Raw genomic sequence first — 25,833 nt, forward strand, 5'->3', positions numbered from 1 at the left:
ACATTAAGGTTAAATAAAATAAAGTCTTAATAAGAGGGCTTTGAACTTTTGAACTTTAAATTCTTTAAAATGGATCTTTACATTTAGTAGAAAAAAGACTAATTGAAAAATGTGATATTTAAAAAGGTCAGGTGTATTAGTTAGTTAGTTAGTTAGTTAGTTAGTTAGTTAGTTAGTTAGTTAGTTAGTTAGTTAGTTATCTAATGTTTACTATTTGTCTTTATGATTTATATGGTTTATAGAAATAAACAAAACATGTAAACCACTGTACTGTTGCGCCATTAAATAAAGAAGCTATAGTTTATTTATAGTTTATAGTTTATTTAGTTTAGTTTATTTACCATAGTTTATTTAGTTTAGTTCTTCTTATGACTTTACTATAAAGGAAATGTTCCACTGATTTTCTGTAGCATTTATTCTATGCAGCATTGCAGTGTACCAGGATCCTATCCCAGGGGACTCTGGTATGGAGGAAGAAACCAGAGCCACCCAGAAAAATTCACCAAAGCACAAGAGTTAGTGACAGACAGACAGACAGACAGACAGGTAAGCAGACAGACAGGTAAGCAGACAGACAGGCAGACAGACAGGCAGGCAGACAGACAGACAGACAATCAGATAGACAGACAGACAGACAGACAGACAGACAGACAGACAGACAGACAGACAGACAGACAGACAGACAGATAGACAGACAGATAGATAGATAGATAGATAGATAGATAGATAGATAGATAGATAGATAGATAGATAGATAGATAGATAGATAGATAGATAGATAGATAGATAGATAGATAGATAGATAGAATTGCAGTTACTTTTGTGCCCAAAGGAACTTGAAGGTTTAAAGTTAAATCAATAATCTGTTAATTTAAAATATTTAGAATATTAAACTTTATAAATGAATAATGCAAATAATTACAGAAATGTAATACAATATATTTCATGATCTCTGTCATATTATAAACATATAAATCACATTATATTATGTAATAAATGCATTAATCCAGTAGCCTAAAGTTCCCTTATAGGAAATTTCACTTTACATCAGGAAATGAGTTATTTCATTATCAGATTGGTCTATTTTTATGCACCTGAGGTAAAAGCCACTCACGACATGGACACACGGGACTCATTGTTGTCCTTTCACTTCACTGGACTCTGCTCACGCTAACACTGGTGGCAAAACAATCACACAGCCACTGTTCTGCTGCCAAACATTCTCAACTTTTTCATTTCAAACATTTTTAGACTTTATCAGCTGTTATCTGTACAAAGTGTGAAAGCACTCTATTTTGTATTTTAATGATGACGTAATGGCACAGAAACATCTTGGACATTTTGACAGATGGTATCTGATTCAAACCTGAACTGATAACTTCACTACACTCAGTTCAAACCTAACTGATAACTTCACTACACTTAGAAAGGTTGTAGCTTAAGGTAAACAAACTGTCTTTACCTTTTTAACTGTTTCTATTAAGTGCATACTTGGCAGAAATGAATTTTGGTCTAACATAATTTTTTCGTAATTATTGAAATTATATTTCCTGAATTTCTGAAATCTTGCCGCAGGGTCATCTAACTGGTTTTCTCAGACATATGGTGTCTTTGTGCTCAGCTTCCTTTCATCACACAGTCCAACAGGTTTTTCATAAATGTACTGTAGATGCCGCAGATCAGATGAGTGACAGCATCCAGACCAACCATGATTCAGCTGTACACAGCATTGTTAGCATTGTATTCAAACGTCCATATGCGATGACTTGAGCTTTGCATATTTCTAGGCTTGGGATATATATAAACAGTTCAAGCTCATGTGTTTTTGGAGATGAATGGATAGTGTGCCTCAGAGTGCAACTTCTGCAGGTATGTGCCATTAAAAACTCAACATTAAAAATCATTATTATTATCTTCAATGATTCATATTACTAAATATATAACAGAAAAGTACATTTTGTAAAAAAAAATAAAAAAAAAATTTGGCTACATTTCTATACATAAGCTTCTGATTGTTTAGGTTTAGCTTCAGATACTCTTCAAAGTCTCTATCATTAGTTTTATACTGATTTCTTATTTCTTATTATACTGATTATGATTATTTTATGTTAATAAAAGTATGAAATATATCAAATGTTATGATGTTAAATGTTAGTATAAAAGTATAAAATGTTAATTGTATATTTTTTTTATTTATAAAATGTGAAGATTTTATTGATCTTGTATCTTGAATCTAATTATGGAGAGATATGTGATGTGAATCTGAATACTCAGTTCTGGATTAAAAACCTTTTCCAAAAGATGGGAAGAAACCACTAGCCTCATAATATGAGACAATGGCTTTTCATTTTCGCTCATTTTCCATTCAGCTGGAAGCTACTGTAGTATCACACACACCAACTGCTCATCATATTACACCCACACATCGGTTTATACTCTGTTGTAAAATAATGTCTATGAACATGAACCTAACCATCATATATATGGTTAAAAAATACACAGAACAGCAGCTTGATTTATGTTGAATGTGACCAGAACACTGAAAAGGTGCAACTGGATCAGTCACCATGCAAAACACAGGAGTGCACTTGTACTTGTACTTGTGCTTTGTGATCTGGATTCTACAGATCAACTTTTCAGGCAAGATATAAAAGCATCTCATCTTAATCCTCAATGCCAGTAACAAATCTATTGTCTGTTTATATTTGCCAGGTCATAATCATAATCAGCTGATAAAATCATTTTCAAATCATTTTCTAGGAGCCCAACGTGTCTTGAGATTAACCCCTAAACTGGGTAGTACAAATGGAGCAACACGGCTGACCATTGAGGGAAACGGTAGGGAATTATTATTACAATCTGTTATTATTATCCCTATTGCACTTACTTTAAAAGGTCACAATGGGTACTTCATCTACTTGACACCTACTTTTCATATACTGAAATGAAATTTTGCAAGAGGAATATTTTACAAAATTTTTATGCATTTTTTCAGGTTTTGCGCAGCAGAGTCAATTCAGTTTTGATACCAGCAACCCAGACATTGGCAACACTGTGACTCTGGTGTCCAGCACTAGATCATTTCCCTGCGACGTGGAAAAAGATGCCACCCTTTCCACCAAAATCACATGCTACACTAGGTACATGTACTAGCTGTAAAAATACATCATCAATTAAAAATACCCCATCTTATTTATAGCTGTTCTAAAACATAAAAAAAAGACTCGATTCATAAAACAAACATAACAGTTTAAAGTCTCACAGCTGAGGATGAATACTTTTTAGCCCAGATTGTAAGTTAAAACTATTGATTCATCACACATCTCCAGATAAATATCCAGGTAAAGTTTTCATGTTGAAATTTGTTGATTTTCTGAAAGATCTGCTTGTCATTTTTCAGACCAATGCCTCAAGATGACTACATGGTTGTTGTCAAAGTGGATGGAGTTCCCATTCCCTCTAGTGCAGTGTGCTATGGAAATCCGTGGAATTACTGGTGTATGTTCTATGTAGGTTTTATTTCTTACATTGTCGATTTTCATTGTTGCTGTGCCGATAATTGTTTGATTTTATACCTTACAGTACCCACAGTATAGCACCTTGTTGTTACTGCTGTTGTGCATTCACAGACTCGCTGGTACAGGACACCTTCTATCCAGTCTATCACTCCTGTCACTGGTCTACCAGGTGCGAGTTTCATCTCATCTATACTACATATTATTTTTAATCATATAAACAGAGAAAACTGAATTTGACAAATTGTGTTTTGCTTTGCTTTGTCAAATAATACAGGCAGCGTGGTTACTCTACGGGGAAGAATTTTTACTGATGTCTATGGCAGTAACACAGCAACAAGCTCCAATGGGCAAAATGTGAGATTTCTAAGGTAAATATCACGATCAACCATGATTCGTGATTACATTATTTCACATGAATATCACATGACATAATAATAATAATAATAATAATAATAATAATAATAATAATAATAATAATAATAATAACAATAATAATAACAACAACAATAATAATAATAATTGTTGTTATTATTATTATTATTATTATTATTGTTATTATTATTATTATTATTATTATTATTATTATTAATGTTATTATTATTATTATTAATGATTTATTTATTTGTTTGTTTGTTTTTATTATTTATTTGTTATTATTATTATTATTATTATTATTATTATATGAATAAATTATGTGAAAGTCATGTATCATATAGTAATAATAAAATATAACAACAATAGCAATAATAATAACACTAGCAATAATAATAATTATTGTTATTATTATTACTATAATAATCGGAAGAAGAATAACAATAATAGCATTAATAACAATAACAATAATAATAATAATATATGCCGTAGTGCTTGAGATGCATAAAATATTACCTTTGTTTTATTATTTCAATTAATTTTTGTTGTTGTTTTGGGGATTGTAGAGCATATATGGGTGGAATGCCATGCGATCTTTTGGTACCAAATTCTGACACGCTGTGAGTACATTGATCATTTGAGTTTAGGTTCAAATTTCTAATATTATTTCAGGATTTTTCACATGGTCAACTTTTTTCCTGTGTATGTAGGTATGGCTTAACTTTGGATTCTAACACCAGTGACTGGGGATACATGAGATGTAAAGTGACTGGAACATATGTGGGTAAGGGAACATAAAGCTCATTTTGTATCAGTGTCCACCCAAATATTTCCAATGCAACATGATCACATATGCTGTGGACTTAAATGATGTTGTTTTTTTGTCCCTGCTAGGACATCATAACCTCAGCTACATTCTAGACAGTGAATTCGGGCGGTCAGTGAAATACTAATAGCGTATTGCATATCTAGCAGAAATGTTTATCCAATTTTAAAGCACCTAATGAAAATATATTTTATGTTTCAGGAGCTTGCCAGACTTTGGAGTATATTATGTATCAGCATTGAATAAGCTCGCAATGTTCCAGACATATGCAGGTAAATAATTTTGGATTAGAGAAGAAAAGGAAAAACCTTATTTGATTCAATGCACATTTATGGTGTAGCATTTTATGTTCCATGTGAAATTAGTCAATTAACCATTTATGAGGAAGAAACAGTTGGCAGTAGCAAGGAAAACACATTAAGATGATTTGTAGTAACCCTGAGAGAAACCCACACTCATATGACTGACACTGTAGAGTTAAATGTATACAAAGGTGGTTACTAATACTGTGTGTACTGTGAGTCCTGAGATGCGCACAGAGCAAGCTATATAATTACAGAAGCTCTTCTGTAATTATACTTCTGATGTTCTTAGATACAAATACAGAGACAGTCTCCAGGTGAGATTTTCCACTGAAGTAAAGTTGAGACATGATATGATATGTAATTCCAAGATAAATCAAAAACTAAATAAAAATAAATTATAAAATGTCTCTAGATAACTAAAGGAAAAGAATGATAAAATTAAAAAAACATTGATAGGAAAAAGTGTGGTTTAACAACAACAACAGCAATAATAATAATAATAATAATAATAATAATAATAATAATAATAATAATAATAATAATAATAATAATATATAATAAATAATAATATAATAAATAATATAATAAATGCAAAATGCAAATAACCAATAACAAGCTTTCTACAAAAAACGCTAATCATGATCAATCAGATGATAATGTGTAATAAAATTAATGTATATATTTCTAAATCTAACTCTGTGTATACGTGTTTATATATACATATAATATAATATATATTATATGCCCACACGGACACATACATATACATATAAAGAAGGTTTTTTGTTACAAATTAAATAGCCGTCAATCATTCAATTTGCCTTGTTAATGCATCCGATGCATCTCCACAAATAAAATGATAACATTTGAAATCACAATACGATGAAAGTGTTTGAAGTCTCACTCAATAACCAGGATGTTTCCTGCAGAGGTTACTGGAGTGTACCCTCCTCAGGGTAGTATGCTTGGCGGCACCTTGCTCACCATTCAGGGGAACTACTTTGATCAGACAGATCAGCCGGTGAAGGTTTTAGTGGGAGGTATTGATTGCCTTTTATTATTTCTTTCTTCCTTTGAGCTACATATAGATGCATGAGATGTTTTTTTCAATAGCTGTTTGTTTTTCTCAAGGTCTGGAATGTTCTGTACAGAGCGTGACAGACGAGACGATCATTTGTGCAACACCAGCGTATGAATGGAGCAACATGACAGTGTTTCCAGGTGAAATTTGCATTCACGTTCTAGTCTTTGATTGAACACTACAAAGAGCTTTGTGTGTGTGACGCCATTGTTATCTCTTGTTTTGAAGTTTGATAGCAGTCTGTCAATTAAGTGATAACAATCAATGAACTTCTTGAACGTGCACGCGTCACACACGTAGAAAGAGAACCCAGTTTTTTTATTGTATTATTATGTTGCATTATAAATTTCTAAAGAAGTAGCAGTAAAATCAAGCAATTTTCCCACAACAATTACAAAAAAACTCCTACTGAGGGACTGACTATCATATTTAATAGACTTTTAGAAATATATAAAGTCAACAATATCTACATGGGGAAAGCAATAAAAATGTTTTTGTTTGTTTTTGCAAAGATTCTTACATATTTGTATATTTTAATTAAATATAGAATGATAAAGAATGCATTATAATTTGTGATTATATTTCCATTCATTTCCCATACTGTACTATACTGTATAAGTTACTATGAATGAACTATAGTCCCAAATCTAACTGAATATCTTTTTATAATGTATATATATATGTTCTTATATTTTTCATATTTTCATATATTTATATGTTTTCTTTACAAATATATATTTTGAAACATAAAAAAGGGGCACAGTGAATTATATTTAAGAAGGTGTCTTATGTCAAAAAAAGGACACCATATTCATTTATATAAGTGTCTCTATTATTAATCACGCTGTACTACTTGTCTAGTCTATTACTGTCTATTATAGCCTCCTATACAATTCACATTTTTACAATTTTGTGTTATAATTTATAGGCCATTTTCAATTCAACTTAATTTAACTTTGCCTCTATAATTTAAATTATTTATTAAAATTATTTATTTATTAAAATGATATTATTATGCATATAACCATTACGTGCTTTAAATATTGTGAATACACAAATAATATTTTTACTTTATGGAACTACCAAATACAGCACACCTGAAATATTTACAGACATGACTGTGTTATCGTGTGGTTATAGGGAGAACAAGCTAGAGCTAAAAAACTGAACGTGGTTTTTGTACATACAGTACATCAGTCAGGTCCAATTGATCTCTGTCAATTTTACTGAATTTGATATTTGATATTATTCCACATTATTCACAAGCTTTGTATGTTTGCAGGTGGCAGGGGGTTAAAAATGGAGATGTGGAATGACAGCAGACCGCAGCGATTAGAGGAGGTTCTAACTTATAACTCCAGCCGGCCAGGATACTCGGTCCAGTGGGTGGACTCCTTGTCCTATTCGTGGCCCCTTGAACTGGACAATTTTGTAACTCGATTTAGCGGCTTTTTCGTTCCCATGGAGACCGACAACTACTATTTTCTCGCTAAAGCAGACGACCGAGTACAGATGTATTTCAGTAAAACTGGTCGGCCAGAAGATAAGGTATTGCATGAACAGTTTAAAAAGCACTGTATTTTTTCTTGTATAATAATATCAGTATTACTTGCATTTTTGGTTTTATTTCTGGTTAATAACTAGTTAATTGCATCAGAATAGAAAGAATTCATATAAATTTTGATTATGGAAAATACTTGTAAGGAATTCTCTAGTATTAGCCTTTTAAAATCATTTATTAAAGTTCATTTTCATATTCTTACATCTGTCAGTGTATATGGAACAAGAATATCTCTTTATACAAGTATTATATAACATACAAATTGAGAATAAAGTTGTCCTTCTTCTTCCACAAGGTCATGATTGCATATACTACACAGTGGACCCCCAATTTCTTCCGCAGTCCAACACAAAAGTCTGAAATCATGAGGCTGGAGAGCGGAAAGCCGTAAGTGGAAGTCTGTGTGTTTTTTTTATTATTCCTGTATACAGTGTGCATGTATATGGAATGATTTTAATGTATAATGAAAACAGTCTCTTCTTTTGGGGGTATATGAGAGTATATATAATATGGAAGTTCCTGACTAAATAAACTCTTACATCACATCTGTGTGTTACTGTCTTTGTGGAGTTGCTGTATTCTCTGGTTTTCTCCCAACTCCCAAAAAAGATGTCAGTAGGTGAATTACACTAAAATGTCCTGATGTGTGAATGTGTGTATTCTTGGTGAGATCGAGTAGGAGTGCATTCTCATCTCATACCCAGTGTTTTCTGATGGTCCTCTATGACATTCCCTAGAATAAATCAGTTATTGAGATAAATGTGTGAATGCAAACGTAGCGGCCACATTTTTCTACTTGTAGCTATACTAATTTACAGTTACATTAGCTGTAAGCAGACCATCAGGTGGCCAACTAGTTAAATTTTGACTTAAATCTACACGTCTTCTTCGGCTTGTTCCTTTTTAAGCTTTTATGTAGAACCCAACCTTACAGTGTTTCAAAGAGCGCTCCAATTCATGCTTTACTATCCAAAAACACATATCATTGCCCAAAGAACCTTTGAGGAACCCAGTTTTTCTAAATAGTCTAGTAGCACATTAGTGTGGAGTTGAAGCTTCTTTCCACATAGCTTCTACATTCTTAATGTTTTTTTAACTGCTTTCTTCACACATATCCATGCAGGTACTACATTGAGGTCTTGCATCATGAGGGGGGAGGTGCTGCATCAATTGATGTGGGACTTTACAAAGAAAAAAGCACTTTTACTGCTCAACAGACTGACGATGCTGTTAATGAGATCCAAGTAATAAATGCCAGCTCTGACGTGCGGAAAGAGATTCAGGTGAGTCATAGAATAAATAAGTTTATGATATTTTATAGCTTATTCTTTATTTCTAGCACATTTATTTTATTCAGAGAAACAAATATTGAATTGTAAATCAATTAAATTGTCAATATTTGTTTTTATGTGGTTTTAGATGATTGCTTTTAATGGCTGGAGTTCTGTTACACCAGTCAAGGAGGTGCAATTAGTGACTATAAGCAGTGACTGTTTTTCTCTGGGCAGCTGTGACTACACCTATTACAGTCTTGGTTACGGAGCGGGCAGAACAGGTCTAGTTAGAAATTTTGTGATAAAACATTCATAGAATTGTTGAATAGCCTGAAAGACATTAAAATATAGGCATTTTAATGTCTCAAAAGAATCTATCTTTAGAACTAGCATCCTGTTTCATGTTGCTTTGAAACGCTGGCACGACTGAACCAGTTCTGTTCTGCTGCAGGGCCGATCTCCGTCAGTGCACCTGCTCAGGTGTTGCAGGATGAATTGAATGCTCTTTGGTTCATTAAACCAGACACCGTCCTTGTCACAAAGCAGCAGTTTACTGAACAGTCACAATACACCATCACTTTCAATTCAAACAGAGGTAAGAATGCGAATACCACAATGGGATGAGTCATTAATCTCTCTTTGTATTTCATTTTAGTTTGTGTAAGTGGGGTAAATATGAAAAAAATATGGTGTTTGTGAAAGTGGTGTAAATAATCTATAATGTCAATATAAAGGAGAGTCAGTCATTCATGTCAGTCCACAAAGTGATGGATGAAGACTTAATGTCTGTCGTCTCCGTCGTTGCAACACATGCAGTAATAGGATACAAAATAAAATATGTTAAAAAATAAAAGTTGTGTTATATGACTTTGGTGCTGTATTCTTAATTCTGGTTGGTCAGAAAAGACTTTTTTCTTAAGATTAAGAAAGCAAATTCCAGGTTTATAATAATCCACTTGTGTTGTGGATATGACACATAATCTAAGCTCAATAATAACTATTTTTATTTTATTTAAAAATTATGGCTGAAGTATTCAATGTCGGTGCTTTATGATTTAAAGATGACTTAGAAAACTCTTCCTGACTGGGAGCTTGGTAGTTTGTTGGTAGCATTGTTTATTCTTATTAACATCTCCACAGATGTGTACATATGATATAAAAGGTTTTAAACCAAAATGGAATAATCTTTGTAATTATTGTAATATTTGCACTATGTCTCCTGACAGGTGACTTTCCGGATTTTCAGTACTGGACAAATGGAGCAAATGTGACCATTACTGTTATGGAGATAACTAAAGGAAAAGCAGATTTGAAAAACTTCACACTTGTTTGGGGGGGAATCCCATCCAGCCCTCTGCCTTACAATGCATCAGTGACTGAGGTTATAATCTTTCTTGTGCTGCTAAAAGAGAGACAACAATTTATTCTTTGACAACAATCCAAACACAACACATCATCATACTGGAACTATCTCTGTTTGTGATATTAGTGGTAGCTTCTATCTGGTTAAAAAGCTTTTCTAACTTATAGAACATCTAACCACCTATCATTTTGCTTTTACAGTATTGAAATTCTGACATAAGTCATTTTTAATACAGTTACCTTGCCTTTTTATACTGTATGATCAATATTTTTACTATATATAGCTATATATATTAAAGCTTAATAATTTTAAGTTGGTCACCCTGGAAAGTTTATTATTCTCAACTAAAATGATAGATAAGTTCACTTATTGTTCACAATTATTATTATTAATATTAATATTATTATTTTCTCATGTTGTAAATGTGGAAAGTCTGGGGATCTTTAATAATATCCCATTTTTGTAATAATAAATAAATACCTATAATTTTTCCACCTATAGGTGACTGCTGCACTGGTGGCCATGACATCTGCTGATTGTCCCAAGCAGCTGTTAAATGTGGAAAATTCTGCTGTTAAATATTTCAGAGACTATGAGACTAACATTACAGGGGTAAGCACATGAAGTAATTGAAGTAATAAAACCTAAATCCTTGCAGATCTGTAGGTTTTAACATCAGGGGAATAGAATTTAAAGAAAACCCGATAACATGGGATTCTGTATTTTACTTTTTCTGACATATCAGTCATACAGGTCTCAGAAGTGCTACCCAGATTTATCTGCCAAGCATTATGCTTTAAAGATATTTCCCACTATTTTAGTTTACAGGTGATGTGAGCACAAGAGGAAAGAGAGTCTCTGACACCGAGGCCTTCTGTGGATCCTGGTCTCTGATGAACCCAACCATTGTGTTTAAGTCAGATGATGTGACTGTGTCTGGAACAACATATGGACCTGTGTCACTTCAACAGTATGGCACAGTAAGCACCTGTACTAATATGTAACTGATTGGTGTAAACAGGTTAAATGATCAGGTTTGATCTAGGCTCTCTGTAAAAAATAAGCAATTCATTTCATGTTCCTCTTGATTTGAGATGTATGTACTAAATTTAGATTATGTAGATTCAACCGAATAATCTTCTTTTTCTTTAGCTTTGCTTTGCATACAAAGGTTACCCAAAGAATGGACTGGAATTGGTCTTTACATACCAGAGTAGTTCAGGAGCTGTCACCCAAGTTACCACTGTAATCCCAGTATTGTTCGAACCAGGGAATATGTAAGTTCAAAATGCAGTACGTGACAATAAAAAAAAAAAACACTTCACAATCATTTTAATACACTACTATAGAAGTCCCTAAGAAGCCATGCATTATTATATTTTTTCTTTCTTGTTTTCTCATGATAACCCTTCATTTTCTCATGATCTCTGCATGTACTCTATTGTTATATGTAATATGTAATGGATTATTAAAATGTTAAGCCTTTATTGTCATGAATACTGTCCATTGTTTTGTATTGGTTTTGTTTATCCATTTATTGTTCTGTGATTTAAGAGCTTGCAGATGCTCACTTTCCTTTTTCAGCGCTATTATCTAAAAGCCTCTAAAACATGTCCTTATACAGAGATCATGAGAAAGTCAACTTTTGTTATGTCGAGATGACGAGAAAAAATAAGTCGGTATCACGACAAAACAAAAAAGAAAAAATATAATAATGCATGGAATATTAGAACTTCTGTACACTACAAAACTCTCTCAAGCAATTAAATGTTTCCTTATTTAATAATGGATTCATTTTCTCTTGTTCTTTGAGGTACTGTAGTCATAGTATAGTATGAGAGTATAGTATTCCAACCTGTTTTTTTTTTATTGTAGATGGAAATATACCTGTGTGGAGCTTTTATCTGGTGTACAGAAAAGCTACCAGGGTAGTAACTATCAACTGCTTCAAGTCAGTATGTATAAAGTCACAGGGGATTACTACATAGACACGGTTCAGCTCGGAAAAACCGCCACTGTTAGCGACACAAACGGTTTGTGAGAATTCCCTTTCTTTGTTTCAATTTAGAAAATTAGATACACTAGAAAAAATATTAGATGAGCTGTAAAAAACTGAAATTGAAACCGTGAAACCCTAATTGACACTGAGCACCATTTACACTAGTGGTTATTTAGAGACTTCAGATTTTACACATTTTAACAGAATATTTCCAAATATAGTTTTCTGACCTTACTTTCTTTATCTCATTTTCTTGTGTGGATTTTGAGTATTTTTTTTTTTTTATCTTATTGTTAGTTGCTATTATGAAGAGAAGACGTCCAGCTCTGGCTGATTCTGGTCATTTCATTGAAAGACTCTCAGTGGAGAAGCTAACCAATTCATCAAATCTCACCTACAAGATCACAGTCTCCCCATTCAACTGTGCCTTTGATTTCCCTCTGCTAGAGATTGGTTTCATGCAGGTTTGTGTAAATTGACATATTTTTCTGTGGAAGGTGATTAAGCATTTCACAGTACAGCTCCCACCCTTTCCCCAATAGCAAAACACATATTTTTATATAAAGGGTATGAACTGAATCCAGTGAGCATAGGATTTCTGATTTCTGATGTGTGAGCTAAATGCTGTCTCTTGTAATTGACCAAATTTTCCCCAGTTCCCTTTACAGTTTCTCCTACAAATATCCCTTATTTTTCTCACTGCATCTCATTTCAAACAGAATTTACTGTTTACGTTAGAAGAAAAATGGAAGTGAGTTGTTTTCTATAGGAAAAGTGTATCGTTCACTATATAGTGTTACAGCTAATGCTTTTGATTACAGAATTCGTTTTAAAATACTTTCATTTGTTTTTAAGTCCCTGCATAATCAAGCTCCTATTTATTTATCTGAGTTATTACATCCGTACTCTCCTTCCAGAAGTCTAAGATCAGACAACCAGAACCTCCTCACTGTTCCCTTTTCAAGACTCAAGCGTAGAGGGGATCGAGCTTTTTCAGTGATTGGGAATGATTTGCCAATAGAATTAAGATTAGCACCCTCTCTGTCCATCTTTAAGTCCCTTTTAAAAATGTATCTCTTTTCCTCGGCATATCTATAGTTTTCCTTTTTATTTTCCTTCTTATTGTTTCTATTATTGCTTGTTTTAGTGTTTTAGTGTGTATTATTGTATTGTTTAATTCTATTTTGCTTTTTATTATTATCTCCTGTCTTAGTATATTTTTTTTTTCCTGTGTATTTTTTACTAACACTTTTTTACTGTACAGCACTTTGGTCAGTCCTGTGGCTGTTATAATGTGCTTTATAAAGAAAGTGAACTTGAACTTGAACTTTTTTGTTTGCTTAAATCCTCAAGAAAATAAGAACTAGTAAGGACATGCTAGTTCTGACCCAGGACACTGCCACTGTCAATGTGACACGTTTGCAGAAAGCCAGTCCTCCCCTTACTGGAACCTTCAGCGTGGGGATCTTCGGCCAGACAGTGAAAGGTCAGAAATGTTTCTTTAAGTGGTTGTAAGTGTTGGTTTATTGTCTTTAGCTCATTGTGCGCTTTATCTATATTTCATACTGTACATAGCCACATTAAACTTACAAAATTCCATGTGCCATGTACTGGTTTATCCATGTGTCGTAGATCTGCCTGTGGACATCAGTGCAGATGACCTGAAATATGCTCTGCAAGGTATTCCAGACCTGGGCATGCTAAGTGTTAATAGTACTAGAGACTGTAAAAGCTACCTTTGGGAAATTAATTGGCTCACCATACCAGGAAACCAACCCCTACTGCAGGTAAAACACCATCATTTTTTTTATTCTTTTATAAAGTTGGATATAAACCCAGAATATCATTACATGTTGTGTTTTATTTCCTCATATACCACTACAATTTGTAGCTGAGTACAATTTCCTTAATTATTAATGAATAACTAATCACACTATTTATACATTTCTAGCTACACCTGATGTTCTCGTTAATAGCCCATTAATACTGAATAAACCATTGGCTACAATAGTCAGAGCTGCTGTTGTAGTAAATAAATCAACATTTTCTGATCAGTCAGATTTCAGCATTTAAAAGCAGTATGGTAAAATATCAGTATAAACAACGCAGTTAAAGATATAACAAGAGATTAAGAGAGTAAGACATAGACTGACCTTATGTAATATTTGGGTACAAGCAAATTAAAAATAATTAAATGTTTAAAAATACAAATTTACTTTACTTTACTTGCACTTAAAAAAAAAAGTCATACTAAATTTAAATACTTCCATGAGATTGCTGAAATACCAGACTGAAATTATATCATATAATGATTTTGTGCACTTTTTTGTTCTTGTTTTAAAAGAATTTGACCTATTTACAATGACAAGCTTTGTTTCCTTATTTTCAGATCAAAACGGCCTGAACATAATTTTTTAAATATAGTGTAATGTCTGAAGTAGGACTTCAGGAAAGAAGCCTAACAATACAAGCAGCAATTTACAATTGCTAATTTAATTCAGTTCCTTTTAATATGTTGCAACCATAAAAGACGTATCTAATGTGCATGTCTGTTGTTCTATTCTGAAAATTTGCTGATTTAAAAAATGTTCTGTTGCATGTTTTCCTTTCTAGATAAATGACTCTGGGGTAGTAGGTCTGAACCCCTCTGTGAAAGCACAGGTTAAGCAGCAAGGAGGCCTTTTAAAGCAAAGCATCATAGGAGATTCCCTGCGTGTGCCTACAAATATAACACAGGTGCTTCTTGGAACAGTCTTTTACTCCTGTAACTTATATTTTAGTATTGTAAGAATTTGCCCATGGAAACCCGTATGTAGAGGGCGGGGTTAGTGCGTATTCCTTTTATTCTGCTTTGTTTGTTGTTTGTTAGCTATTTTGATGTTAGCTGTTATTCCTTAACACTGTGTTGTATGATTTTGTGGGGGATTTTAATTCTAGAGAGTGTAGTGGACCTTGAATTTCATAACTTTTGTGATTTGATTGAACATCTTAATATGATATTCTTTTAAAACTGATGTAGACCTATTTGGATGTGCTTTATATCTTTACATAGCATTGGTACGTTGGTAATATTGCCATTGATCTTCTTCAACAGAAAATCTGTGTTTTGTCATCTCTTTGTGTGATTGATATACTTTGCTTGAACAAAGTTTGAATAGTCTACTGTATGTATTTTTGGCATATCCAAAGCCATTGTTGTTCTTGGTTGAAAAATAATCCTTTTAAAAATAAGATATTTTAATCAAATAAGTCTATTTTGATATCAAAAAATAAGCCTGTCTGAGGGACGGCTTAGCTCTACATGCCCGTTTTTACAGTACCAGCGGGAACTTATTACAAACCAAGTAACACAACAAAGCTAAACAAATATCTAATGTCTTTTCAGGTACAAGTGTTTATCAATGGTATCCCGTCAAAGTGTTCAGGATCCTGTGGCTTTACATGGGCGAGATCCAAGACGCCAGTTGTAACAGGCATCACCCCAATGCAAGGTAGATATTATATAACTTTGTGATGCATGCTTGACTGTCTCTTTAGTGATGTTATGTGATTAAATTTTCTTCCTGTTCACTGAATTTTAGGAGCCAGCACTTTAGGAACCATTCTCACCATCTCAGGATCAGGATTTGATGACAGCAATGCTTTGGTACAGATCGGAAATGTCCAGTGCTCAGTTCTTCAACTTACAAGTGAGTTGAAAAATAGTATGTGTATTCGTGTAATTAATAACCAGCATAACTGGGGTTTAGTCTACAATCCATTTGTGTTTCAGGTACATCACTAACCTGTCGTGTAGGCCCAGCAAGCACAGGGTTGTACCCAGTCACTGTGCGTTTCCCTACATTGGGTAATGCTCACTACAATGGCAGCAACATCTTCAACTTCACCTACCAGATGGGGGTGACCTCCATAGCACCCACCGCAGGCAGTGTTACTGGTAAAGACAACACAAAAAAGACTCACCCCATGCTTTTAAAGCATAAAAACACAAATATGTAATCACTGTACTTCTTTTCTGTTATGACCTTATAGTTAAAGGAGTGGTAAAATCAAAAAGCTTAAAGATTAGCAAATTTTTATTTCTTTTTTTAATGCTGCAGTTGTGTATTAGATGACAAGTTGTATTTACTTAGTTGTTCTCTGCAAAAGGTCTTATTTGGGTATCTCAGGCTATTAATATATCTTCCTCCACCGTGTTGTTTCATAGGGGGCACAATCATTACCGTTTCTGGTTATGGATTCAGCCAGGACACCACAGTCAAAATTGGAGGTGTTCAGTGTAATGTGATTGATGTGAACCTCTATCAGCTCTTGTGCAGCGTTCCTGCTGTAAGGGAATTAATTGCTTCTATATTTGACTATGCACTATAAAGGCATTTTTTACTATTAGTTTGTTACAATTCTTAGTTTATTTGTTTATCTGAGAGCTGCCTTATATTTCAGGGATCAGCAGGAGTACAAGATGTAACCCTGATAACAGGAAACATTGTGGTCACATCTCCGAACACTTTCACATATAACACCAGCCTGACAGCCACAATTACTGGAGTGAGCCCACAAACTACAAAAGTCTATGGTAAGATATCCTAAAAAAAAGGGAGAAGGGGACCTCAGACATACAGAGAAATTAGATTAAGGAAAAGAAGACAGAAAAGGAAGCTAGAAAGTATAGATTTTATCTCAAAATAAATATTTGTGTCCGTTATTTTAAGAGATTTGTTCTTTTATCAAGTGGTGCCTTTAGGTTCTACCAGAAACAGAGTGTTTTGAGGTTCAAGCCTCATCACAATGCTCTTTGTTTTTAAGTCTAATTCGCTGAAGCTCCAACATATCTGATCCTACATCATTTCACCACTACCCTTTTACACCCTTATGCAAACTGCTTCTGCAATCAGGTTGAAGGCTTATTCTACTGAGCAGTGTACCAAAGCTACTTGGTTGATGGCCATCATGCTCAGGTTTGAGTGAGATGTTTGGTGATAACTATAACTATACATCGTCCTCTTGTGGACAAACAGACCCTACACTGTGTCTCTACTTTCACCACACACTGAAATCAAAACACATTCTTTCTACCCCTATTACCACTACTGATGGATAACCTTTTAAAATTCCTTGTTGTCACTGTAGTCCCCCTATCTAGATAAGGTGCTAGTTGTCATTACCATACCTTGCAGAACCTGAATTAAGAAATCGTTCCTTTTCTAAAACAAAAATGTGTAAAAAATACTAGTGTCAGTCAAGAATTAGAGTGCATTTACATCATTTCAAGGAGGTTTAGTTGATGGAACTAACCGATTAATCACTTTATGTTGTATGGCAAAGGAATCAGGTTTCTCACCATCATGGGAACAAACTTTGGTAACCAGATCAATGGAAGCTTGGTCCAAATTGGCGGTGTAGCCTGTGACGTGCAGCAGTGGACAAGTACTTTGATTACCTGCCTGTTACCCACACTTCCCCCTGGATTGTATGACATCAGAGTTACAGTTGGGAACCAGGGCTTTCCCTTAATCAGGTAATAATCGCTAATTAGATAACATTTATCTAAAAATATTAAATTGAATTTCATTGCAATAAATATCAAACAGATATTTCAAATATATAGAAATCTATTGATACTCATCTGGTTTCTTATTACATGGTAGTAATTCCTTCTTTTAATCTCCATGTGTACCTCGAACACAGTTCTGGTGTGAACGCCACCATAGAGTACATCTTACGAGTGACGGGCGTCTCCCCACAGCACGGCTCGCTGTTTGGAGGAACCACAGTAACAGTCACGGGTTCTGGATTCAGCCCTGTAATGGAAGACAACAAAGTTACACTAGGTACAAAACCTGAACATAACAGTGTTTGCAAACCAATTGCATAATCACTGAGGTACAACTGAAAAGAATGTATATTATTATCTAACTTTGTCATGCTTAAGCATATTAATAAAGAGTATACTAAGATAAAGTGTTCTGTTAGGAAAACAATCAAGTCAGGGATACGTGACAACATTTGGAAGTCGTGCCACTACAAAACTGATTATTTGCCAAAGACAGTACATCATAAAGTGTTTTACTTTTGTATGTTATTAATGCATAACACACTGTAATTCTGATCTATTTATAGTAATGGGATGTCAAATAAGTTCCATTATTCGCTTACTTTATAATAGCTATAAGCTTCATTCATTCACCAATCTGTTTTTGAAAAGACAAACAATGTAGTTTTTCATGTTACTGAGAAACCCGAAAGCACAAACACTTTTGTTCTAAAGATTCTCCCATGGAAACTTACTGACAGTTGCTGACTGTCTGGAATCTTAGTGACTGAAGCTCTGTCACTGGAAACGGATCAAGAGACAACACATAAAGCACTATTTTTGATCCGGAGTCTACGTGCCGCCATCTTGGATCTTGGAAAATAAACAACTCCTTACAGAAAGCTTCACTATTATGAATATATACACAATTTTTCACTAAATAAAATCTCATTTTCAAACTTAGTGTTACTCTTTATGTGGAGTTCCCAACGCTGTGTCATTTAAATTATAACCAGGACTTCAGGTAGAGCTGCTGTTACTGGAAATAAACACTTCTGTCCAATCATATTCCAGAATTCAAAAATACTTTCGTATTTGTCATAATTTGAGAGTTTATCAGAGTAAACTTGTGTCTTGAGTAAACATGAGTAAAGTTTTGTGGGGTTTTTTCACAGGCAAGACAATCTGCAAGGTGACTGTGGTCTCAAATAACCAACTGCAGTGTGTGACTGAAATGCCGAAGCAAACATTTATCGTCACTAACCAAGGCATCAACCAAAGTAGGTTTAAACTCAAACCACCTCTGCTTTTAAAAGGTGACACTAAATCATGCCAGTAATGCATTGACAGTGTTTCTTCCATTTTAAAAGGCTAAGGAAACAGTTTAGCATTTATAGAATTATTTGGCTAAGAGGCTAAGGCTGTCTCGGCTAGGTGTTAAAACATTTGTTATTATGTGTGCATTTGTACTTAACTGTTCATGTGGCAAATAGTTGTTAATACTTATTTAACTGTGTGTGTGTATATATATATATATATATATATATATATATATATATATATATATATATATATATATATATATATATATATATATATATATTCTGTATATGTTACATTTTCCAAATGATCATATCCAAGTCTGATATCAGTCACACATGTGCCTGTGTATGATTTGTTTGTACATGTGTTTAGCCCTTGGTCAGGGGTATTCATGGAGCCCAGCTACAGTGATAGCATCCGTAGGGGACACAGTGATCTGGAGATGGCAGGCACCAGCCTTTGTTCAAGGCCTTGGCTACAGAGTGTTCAGCGTGGACAGTCCCAGCAGCACAGTGTTTGATGGTGTGGCCTTCAACAGTGGAAAATCCAAAACAGCCACTGGTACACAGACTATAACATTTTATGTACAGTCTCATTTCTCTGACACAATATAGACGTTTATCTATAGAAAGTCACAAATTTTATGAGTACAGATGGTTACCAATCTATGAATCAGTACAGACAATAATAAAAAAATCTACTGCAGCATATTAAACCCTGTAAATGTGATGTATACCTTTGCATGAGAATGAAGCATTGAGCATGAATGATACTTGATACCACTTTTTGTATTCAAGAGATAGCAAATGCTCTTCTAGAAGAGTAACCTTCTTTGTAATATAATTTTAAATGTTGATGTGTTGATGCTACTCATGTGGAATAAATTCCTTAGCCACTAAACCCCTGTAATTGCAGCCTTAACCACTTGAAACCTGAAGAGAACAGTAGAACAATAGAAATGCCCTCACGTAACATCATGTTCTGACTGTAAAAAAACAAGTTGAAAAAAAAAAACATAGATGTAACACTGCTGGAATGTGTGTGTGTGTGTGTGTGTGTGTGTGTGTGTGTGTGTGTGTGTGTGTGTGTGTGTGTGTGTGTGTGTGTGTGTGTGTGTGTGTGTGTGTGTGGGTGTATCTCATCTTTTTGTTCACAGGGTTCTTTAGTTATTGTTTCACAGCTCCAGGAGTGTACTATTACAGCAGCGGCTATATAGACTCAGCAAACCAGACCAGCATGCAGGGCGTGGTGATCGTCGAGCCACTAGAAGATAGAAGTCCTGACCTAAATGTCACTGTAGCAGGATTTCAAGCTGTACGGTATCAAGGTACAAATGTATTATGTACAGTACCTCTGATTAGCCAAGTGAGCTTTATTCCAATAAACCCTATCAGTGAATGCTTTTCTAAGTTATATCCAAATTAGTTAGGTGTATAAATGTAAGTGTAAAACTGAAATCAAGAGCCAGGCTTAATTTAGATCCTGAAATCTGTCCCTGTAGGTTCAACACGTCTGAGCCGATCAACGTCAAACTGTGTGGCCTCTCCTGAGTGCTCTTCTTCTAACAGCCAGTCCTTCAGTTTCTCCAGCTGTTCCAGCCCCATTGTCAACTCCATCTCACCTGATCATGGCACATATCATGACCCTATCATTATCCAAGGTTCGGGCTTTAGCGACATCACCTGCGCCATTGAGGTAAAGATTCATGAGAGTTTTTTCAAAAAGTAGATGAGTTTAAAATAGAAAAGTCCATTAATTATGTTATTTAATTTAAATTTATTTCAATCCTATTTAATTTAATTTAGTAGCATATTTATTAAGCAATGAAGCTCTGATGCGGCTACGGTCTGTTTTGTGTATTTTTCTGTGTTTTGTCAATATTTGTAGAGATCATAAATCAAAAAACACAAATGATCAGTAAAATATGTTGCTCTTGAAATGTACAAATTGTTTGTTAACATGATCATACAGCATTCATTCTTGTCAGGGCCATACTGGTTTAAATTGCTTGTAATTTCATAACTAGAACCAACTAAGATTCTATCGCTGTCTCTATCTCTGTCTTGCATTGTTGCAGGTCATGATTGGAAACATCTCATGTAATGTCACCAATAGCACCTCCACTATGATTCAGTGCCTCCTCAGCCCTGATAGTGGAGCACCTGTGGGCGTCCTTTTGCCTGTCCAAGTTCAGGTTAATAATCTGGGCACTGCACTACTCACAATGCTTAGTGAATCCGCCCGACGTTTTGCAGTCATGCCTGTGTTGGACTCAGTCTCACCAGCAGTAGGTAGCACAACCGGTTACACACGGCTTCTTCTCTCTGGCTCTGGTCTCACCGCAGGCACAGTCACAGTGGCTGGCTATCCATGTATCACAGTCTCCAGCAATTACACTCACATCATATGTGACACATCTCCATCCCCACCTCAAACAGGATATGTTGCTGTGCAAGTGGGTGGAATCTCTTCACTCTGCAGCACTGATTGTTTGTTTCAATATTCCACCACCGTGGTTCCGCAGGTTTCCTCGATTTCCCCCAGTTCTGTTAGTGGAAACCAAACAACTGTCTTTGTATCTGGAAGTGGCTTTGGCAGCAGGCTTGAAGATCTCAGGGTGTATGCAGACAACATCATGTTGGATGTTAAAGAAGTCACAGACAGCAGTCTCACACTGCTAGTTGGCCCTCTGCCAGCAGGACCTCATGCCCTGAAGGTGATTGTAATGAGCAAAGGGCTTGCATCTGGAAATGCCACACTTACAAGTCAGGCACAGGCCAGTTTACAGCCCACTTCAGGCAGTCTAGCAGGAGGAACACTGCTAACAATCACAGGCAATGGATTTGCAGTAGGAAACACTAGTGTGAAGCTGGGTCCATACCCATGCACCATAAGGACTGTAACCCCTGCCATGGTGACTTGTTTGACACGTGCCTCTAATGAAACACAAGTACAGGTCAATATCAATGTGTTTGGTGTGAATTATCCACCACTAAGATTCAACTATACTCGCAGTCAAACTCCAAACATCACCAGGGTTAGCCCTACAACAGGTACAAAAAAATTAGTAAACGGCATTAAGTAAATAGGCATTATTTAATCATGAATCTAAATGATTATTCAAATGTGATTTGAATGTAAAAATGGTTTGACTAATGTGACAAATTAAATGAAATAAAATAACATAAAGTTACTCAGTAAGGTGGCGGCACAAAAGAAGCTACCAGATAAGATACAATATAATATATAATGCAATATAAAACTGTCATTTTTTCCATTTAATTTGTCACCGGTCTGTTTCCCCATTTCTGCATATTGTTCATTTAAATCAATTTGCTTTATGACAATACAATATTAAACAATCTTCTCCATCTGAGCTTGTGTATATATTTCTACACTACAGGTCCAAGTGGAACAACGATCACAGTCTCAGGTTTTGGTTTTGGCTCAGACGCTGCTCTTGTTGCTGTGGGAATAGATGGTTCACCATGTAATATTTTATCCATTACGGACACTATGATACAGTGCATTGTGGGAGAGCATGCAGGAGGAACATTCCCAGTCACAGTGTATCATCAGCTCAAAGGTTATGCTCTGACCCAAGCTACCTTCAACTACGAGCTGCGCTTGACGCAAGTCGTGCCTAACGAAGGTAATGTTGGCTTACAGATATCATTTCACTGAGGCATAGATAGATACTGTAGGACATTTTACATTAACAAACACAATTCATTCCTTGGTGCTCCTACAGGAAGCTATGGTGGAGGTGCAGAAGTAGCAGTCCAAGGCTCTGGGTTTGACCCTAACTCCTCTAGAGTTCTGATCTGTAATAAAGAATGCAGTGTCAACAAAAATGCATCAAGTTCTACAAATCTGTACTGCACGGTTCCACAAAACAATGGTATGTGATGAGATTACGTATACGTCATCGCATATTTACTGACCCATTTATGTTCATCACCATAAAGAGATATTTGCACGACAGGAAAATATGCTAGCAATTCCAGCAAGTGACAAGTGAAAAAAATGAGAGGTAAAAAGTACTTACATGGTTTTGACAGGAACTCAAGCGCAGCTGTCATGCACAGTGATAATCCTGAATAGCTATGGATCAGCCAACATTTCAAATGGCTACACTTACAAAACCAGCCTGACACCTGTCATTACGGATGTGTCACCACGCAGAGGAGGAACAGCCGGGGGCACTTTGCTTACTGTCACCGGCTATGGTTTCAGGTCTGGAATTATGCTGTCATTTCTTTTATTATTTGAAAATAGATCCAAAATAGAAATCTTCTGTGAAACATGAGAAAGGTTGGCACCTGCCTGGTGCAGCAAGTGGGAAAAAGCAGTGAAATATAGTATTTGTTTTTAAATTTATAAAGTTCTCCAAGGTTCCGTTATAAATCTAATCGCTGTCTCTGTTCCTTGATTTTACACACACAGTGGAGGGAAAGTTAGTGTGACAATCGCAGGGTCGGTGTGTGATGTCCAGTCAGTCAATGATACACAGGTCATCTGTGTGACCAGTTCCCAGCCAAGATCCCAGCTGACCAAAGTCCTAGTAAATGTTGGAAACAGAGGAATCGCCCAGACGGTAAACCTATCATCACATACATTCAACAACCAAATTTTTAGGAACCTTATTCTGGAAAAAGATATCTGTGAAAATTCCAGTAGATCAACAGTTTCAGAACTACGTTTATACATTGTAGAGTATTTTGGAAATACATACTGTTTTTGAACTGATTCTATATAGTGTATTCAGTGAAGTAATGTAACAAAAATAATGTTGTTTTTTTTTGTAATGTCTTATTCTATATAGCCCAAGTTTTTAAAGTTAATAGATAGCATACACAGTAAATAATAGTAATAGTAATAGTACAGTAAATATTTTACATTTTTTATATTTTAAAAATGTTGGTGTGGTGGAATTTAAGTTTGAAATCCCTGATCTATACAAAGTGCCGTTTAGCTTAATAGATTACATGCGATTTGATGTTAAATACAAAGATATGTTTTTTAGTAATTTTGCAAACATTTTCACCATGTAATTACAATAATGCCCAATTCTCACCCCAGGATCGTGCTGACTTTTTTTACATTGATGTGTGGTCATCTCGGTACACATGGGGAGGTCAGTTACCTCCTGAAGAAGGCTCGTTTGCTGTGATCACTAAAGGCCAGACGATCCTCCTGGATGTCAGTACACCAGTACTAAAGATGCTTCTCATACAAGGTACTGTGAGGAACAACCAAATACAAACAATTGGGAAAACAATTCTAGATAAAAACATATCAGACCACCTGGATTTTTCTGGCTTTGAAAGCACATCCAAACACCCACACAGTTTACAAGTTACACACTCTGTCAGCACACAATCCTGTTGCAATTTGTAAATGTGCTTCTTATGCTCAGGTGGAAAGTTGATCTTTGATGAAGCAGATATTGAGCTGCAGGCAGAGAACATTCTCATCACAGATGGTGGAGCTCTTCAGATTGGAACAGAGGACATGCCGTTCCAGCACAAAGCCATCATCACTCTGCATGGCCAAATTCGTTCTCCAGAACTCCCTGTCTATGGGGCTAAAACCCTGGGCGTCAGAGAGGGAGTGCTGGATTTGCATGGTACACCCATCAATTACATCATAATTCTAATAATGTATTATTTGTTTAAAAAATACTAAATTAATAAATAATAATAATAATAATAATAATAATAATAATAATAATAATAATAATAATAATAATAATAATTAGTTTTTCCTTTATTTAAATGATAAAATCTCATAATGAACAGGAAACATATTTTTCTGTGGTCATATGGTCATAGATCAGACACTAGTTTTCAAAAATTTCTAAAACATGAACAATTTCAATTTCTGTACCAGAGTTTTGTAAAGTTTTATGATTTCATTGACACTTTCTAATTTGATAAGCGAGGATATAGCTTGTTTGACAAAAGTATGTTGGACAGAGATGTACAAGTTTCATTTCATTTAAATTTACTTGCGCTATAGAATCAATTTCAAATCTCATTCTTCAGGTATCCCTATCCCTATCACTTGGACTCGCCTTGCCAATACTGCTAAAAATGGTTCCAGTACTCTCACATTGATGGATGCAGTTACCTGGAAAGTCGGAGACGAAATTGTCATTGCCTCAACAGGTGCCAGGTATAGATACATCATCACAGGCTAAAGCTACAATCTCAATGTGGAAATTTGGTTACCTTAATGATAATTCCAAAAAATGCAAAGATTTTGTCTTCTAGCTGATGGTCTGCCTATATAATAATAATATACAATATATACAATGTACATATTAGGAGAGATGTTTTCAGTCTACAGCTGACGTTCCAACACATGCTAAATGTGGATTGTGGGTAATTTTGCAGGCACAGCCAAGGGCAGAATGAAGTGAGGAAAATAGCTTCTGTGTCATCTGATGGTCGAACCTTAACTCTGAGCAGTCCTCTGAATTACACCCACCTTGGGGTGGCCATTACATTACCTGATGGCACTGTATTTGAGGCAAGGGCTGAGATAGGTGTGCTGACTAGGAACATTGTTGTCCGTGGATCTGTTAACAAAGAATGGAGTGATATAATCCCACCATGCCCTGATGGGTTTAATACAGGTGGGCACTTTGTTCTATATAGATTGTTCTTAATATTC

At 35.0% G+C, this 25,833-nt stretch overlaps 1 protein-coding gene across 1 annotated transcript in view; it reads left to right on the plus strand.

Annotated features, from left to right (window-relative positions):
- Positions 1-1,696: 1,696 nt before the first annotated feature.
- pkhd1l1.1 (PKHD1 like 1, tandem duplicate 1) overlaps positions 1,697-25,833 on the plus strand; it is a 40,863-nt gene continuing 16,726 nt past the window's right edge. Inside the window, exons 1-47 of the mRNA XM_047808276.1 lie at positions 1,697-1,869; positions 2,503-2,640; positions 2,761-2,838; positions 2,996-3,140; positions 3,401-3,509; positions 3,630-3,687; positions 3,793-3,886; positions 4,457-4,510; positions 4,601-4,674; positions 4,785-4,827; positions 4,918-4,988; positions 5,951-6,061; positions 6,153-6,242; positions 7,385-7,650; positions 7,959-8,050; positions 8,787-8,946; positions 9,083-9,218; positions 9,389-9,532; positions 10,164-10,318; positions 10,802-10,912; positions 11,122-11,280; positions 11,453-11,577; positions 12,176-12,333; positions 12,597-12,763; positions 13,653-13,785; positions 13,932-14,086; positions 14,913-15,035; positions 15,685-15,790; positions 15,881-15,988; positions 16,072-16,236; positions 16,507-16,628; positions 16,743-16,875; positions 17,625-17,817; positions 17,988-18,130; positions 19,008-19,112; positions 19,528-19,716; positions 20,312-20,482; positions 20,657-20,850; positions 21,233-22,208; positions 22,559-22,807; positions 22,907-23,056; positions 23,217-23,391; positions 23,602-23,752; positions 24,238-24,394; positions 24,575-24,784; positions 25,203-25,332; positions 25,554-25,795. Coding sequence (XP_047664232.1) covers positions 2,568-2,640; positions 2,761-2,838; positions 2,996-3,140; positions 3,401-3,509; positions 3,630-3,687; positions 3,793-3,886; positions 4,457-4,510; positions 4,601-4,674; positions 4,785-4,827; positions 4,918-4,988; positions 5,951-6,061; positions 6,153-6,242; positions 7,385-7,650; positions 7,959-8,050; positions 8,787-8,946; positions 9,083-9,218; positions 9,389-9,532; positions 10,164-10,318; positions 10,802-10,912; positions 11,122-11,280; positions 11,453-11,577; positions 12,176-12,333; positions 12,597-12,763; positions 13,653-13,785; positions 13,932-14,086; positions 14,913-15,035; positions 15,685-15,790; positions 15,881-15,988; positions 16,072-16,236; positions 16,507-16,628; positions 16,743-16,875; positions 17,625-17,817; positions 17,988-18,130; positions 19,008-19,112; positions 19,528-19,716; positions 20,312-20,482; positions 20,657-20,850; positions 21,233-22,208; positions 22,559-22,807; positions 22,907-23,056; positions 23,217-23,391; positions 23,602-23,752; positions 24,238-24,394; positions 24,575-24,784; positions 25,203-25,332; positions 25,554-25,795 — 7,153 coding nt within the window. The 5' untranslated portion in view covers positions 1,697-1,869; positions 2,503-2,567. The remainder of the gene's footprint in view (positions 1,870-2,502; positions 2,641-2,760; positions 2,839-2,995; positions 3,141-3,400; positions 3,510-3,629; positions 3,688-3,792; positions 3,887-4,456; positions 4,511-4,600; positions 4,675-4,784; positions 4,828-4,917; positions 4,989-5,950; positions 6,062-6,152; positions 6,243-7,384; positions 7,651-7,958; positions 8,051-8,786; positions 8,947-9,082; positions 9,219-9,388; positions 9,533-10,163; positions 10,319-10,801; positions 10,913-11,121; positions 11,281-11,452; positions 11,578-12,175; positions 12,334-12,596; positions 12,764-13,652; positions 13,786-13,931; positions 14,087-14,912; positions 15,036-15,684; positions 15,791-15,880; positions 15,989-16,071; positions 16,237-16,506; positions 16,629-16,742; positions 16,876-17,624; positions 17,818-17,987; positions 18,131-19,007; positions 19,113-19,527; positions 19,717-20,311; positions 20,483-20,656; positions 20,851-21,232; positions 22,209-22,558; positions 22,808-22,906; positions 23,057-23,216; positions 23,392-23,601; positions 23,753-24,237; positions 24,395-24,574; positions 24,785-25,202; positions 25,333-25,553; positions 25,796-25,833) is intronic.

The sequence above is a fragment of the Tachysurus fulvidraco genome, chromosome 24 (assembly GCF_022655615.1).
Source record: "Tachysurus fulvidraco isolate hzauxx_2018 chromosome 24, HZAU_PFXX_2.0, whole genome shotgun sequence".
Taxonomy (NCBI): Eukaryota; Metazoa; Chordata; class Actinopteri; order Siluriformes; family Bagridae; genus Tachysurus; species Tachysurus fulvidraco.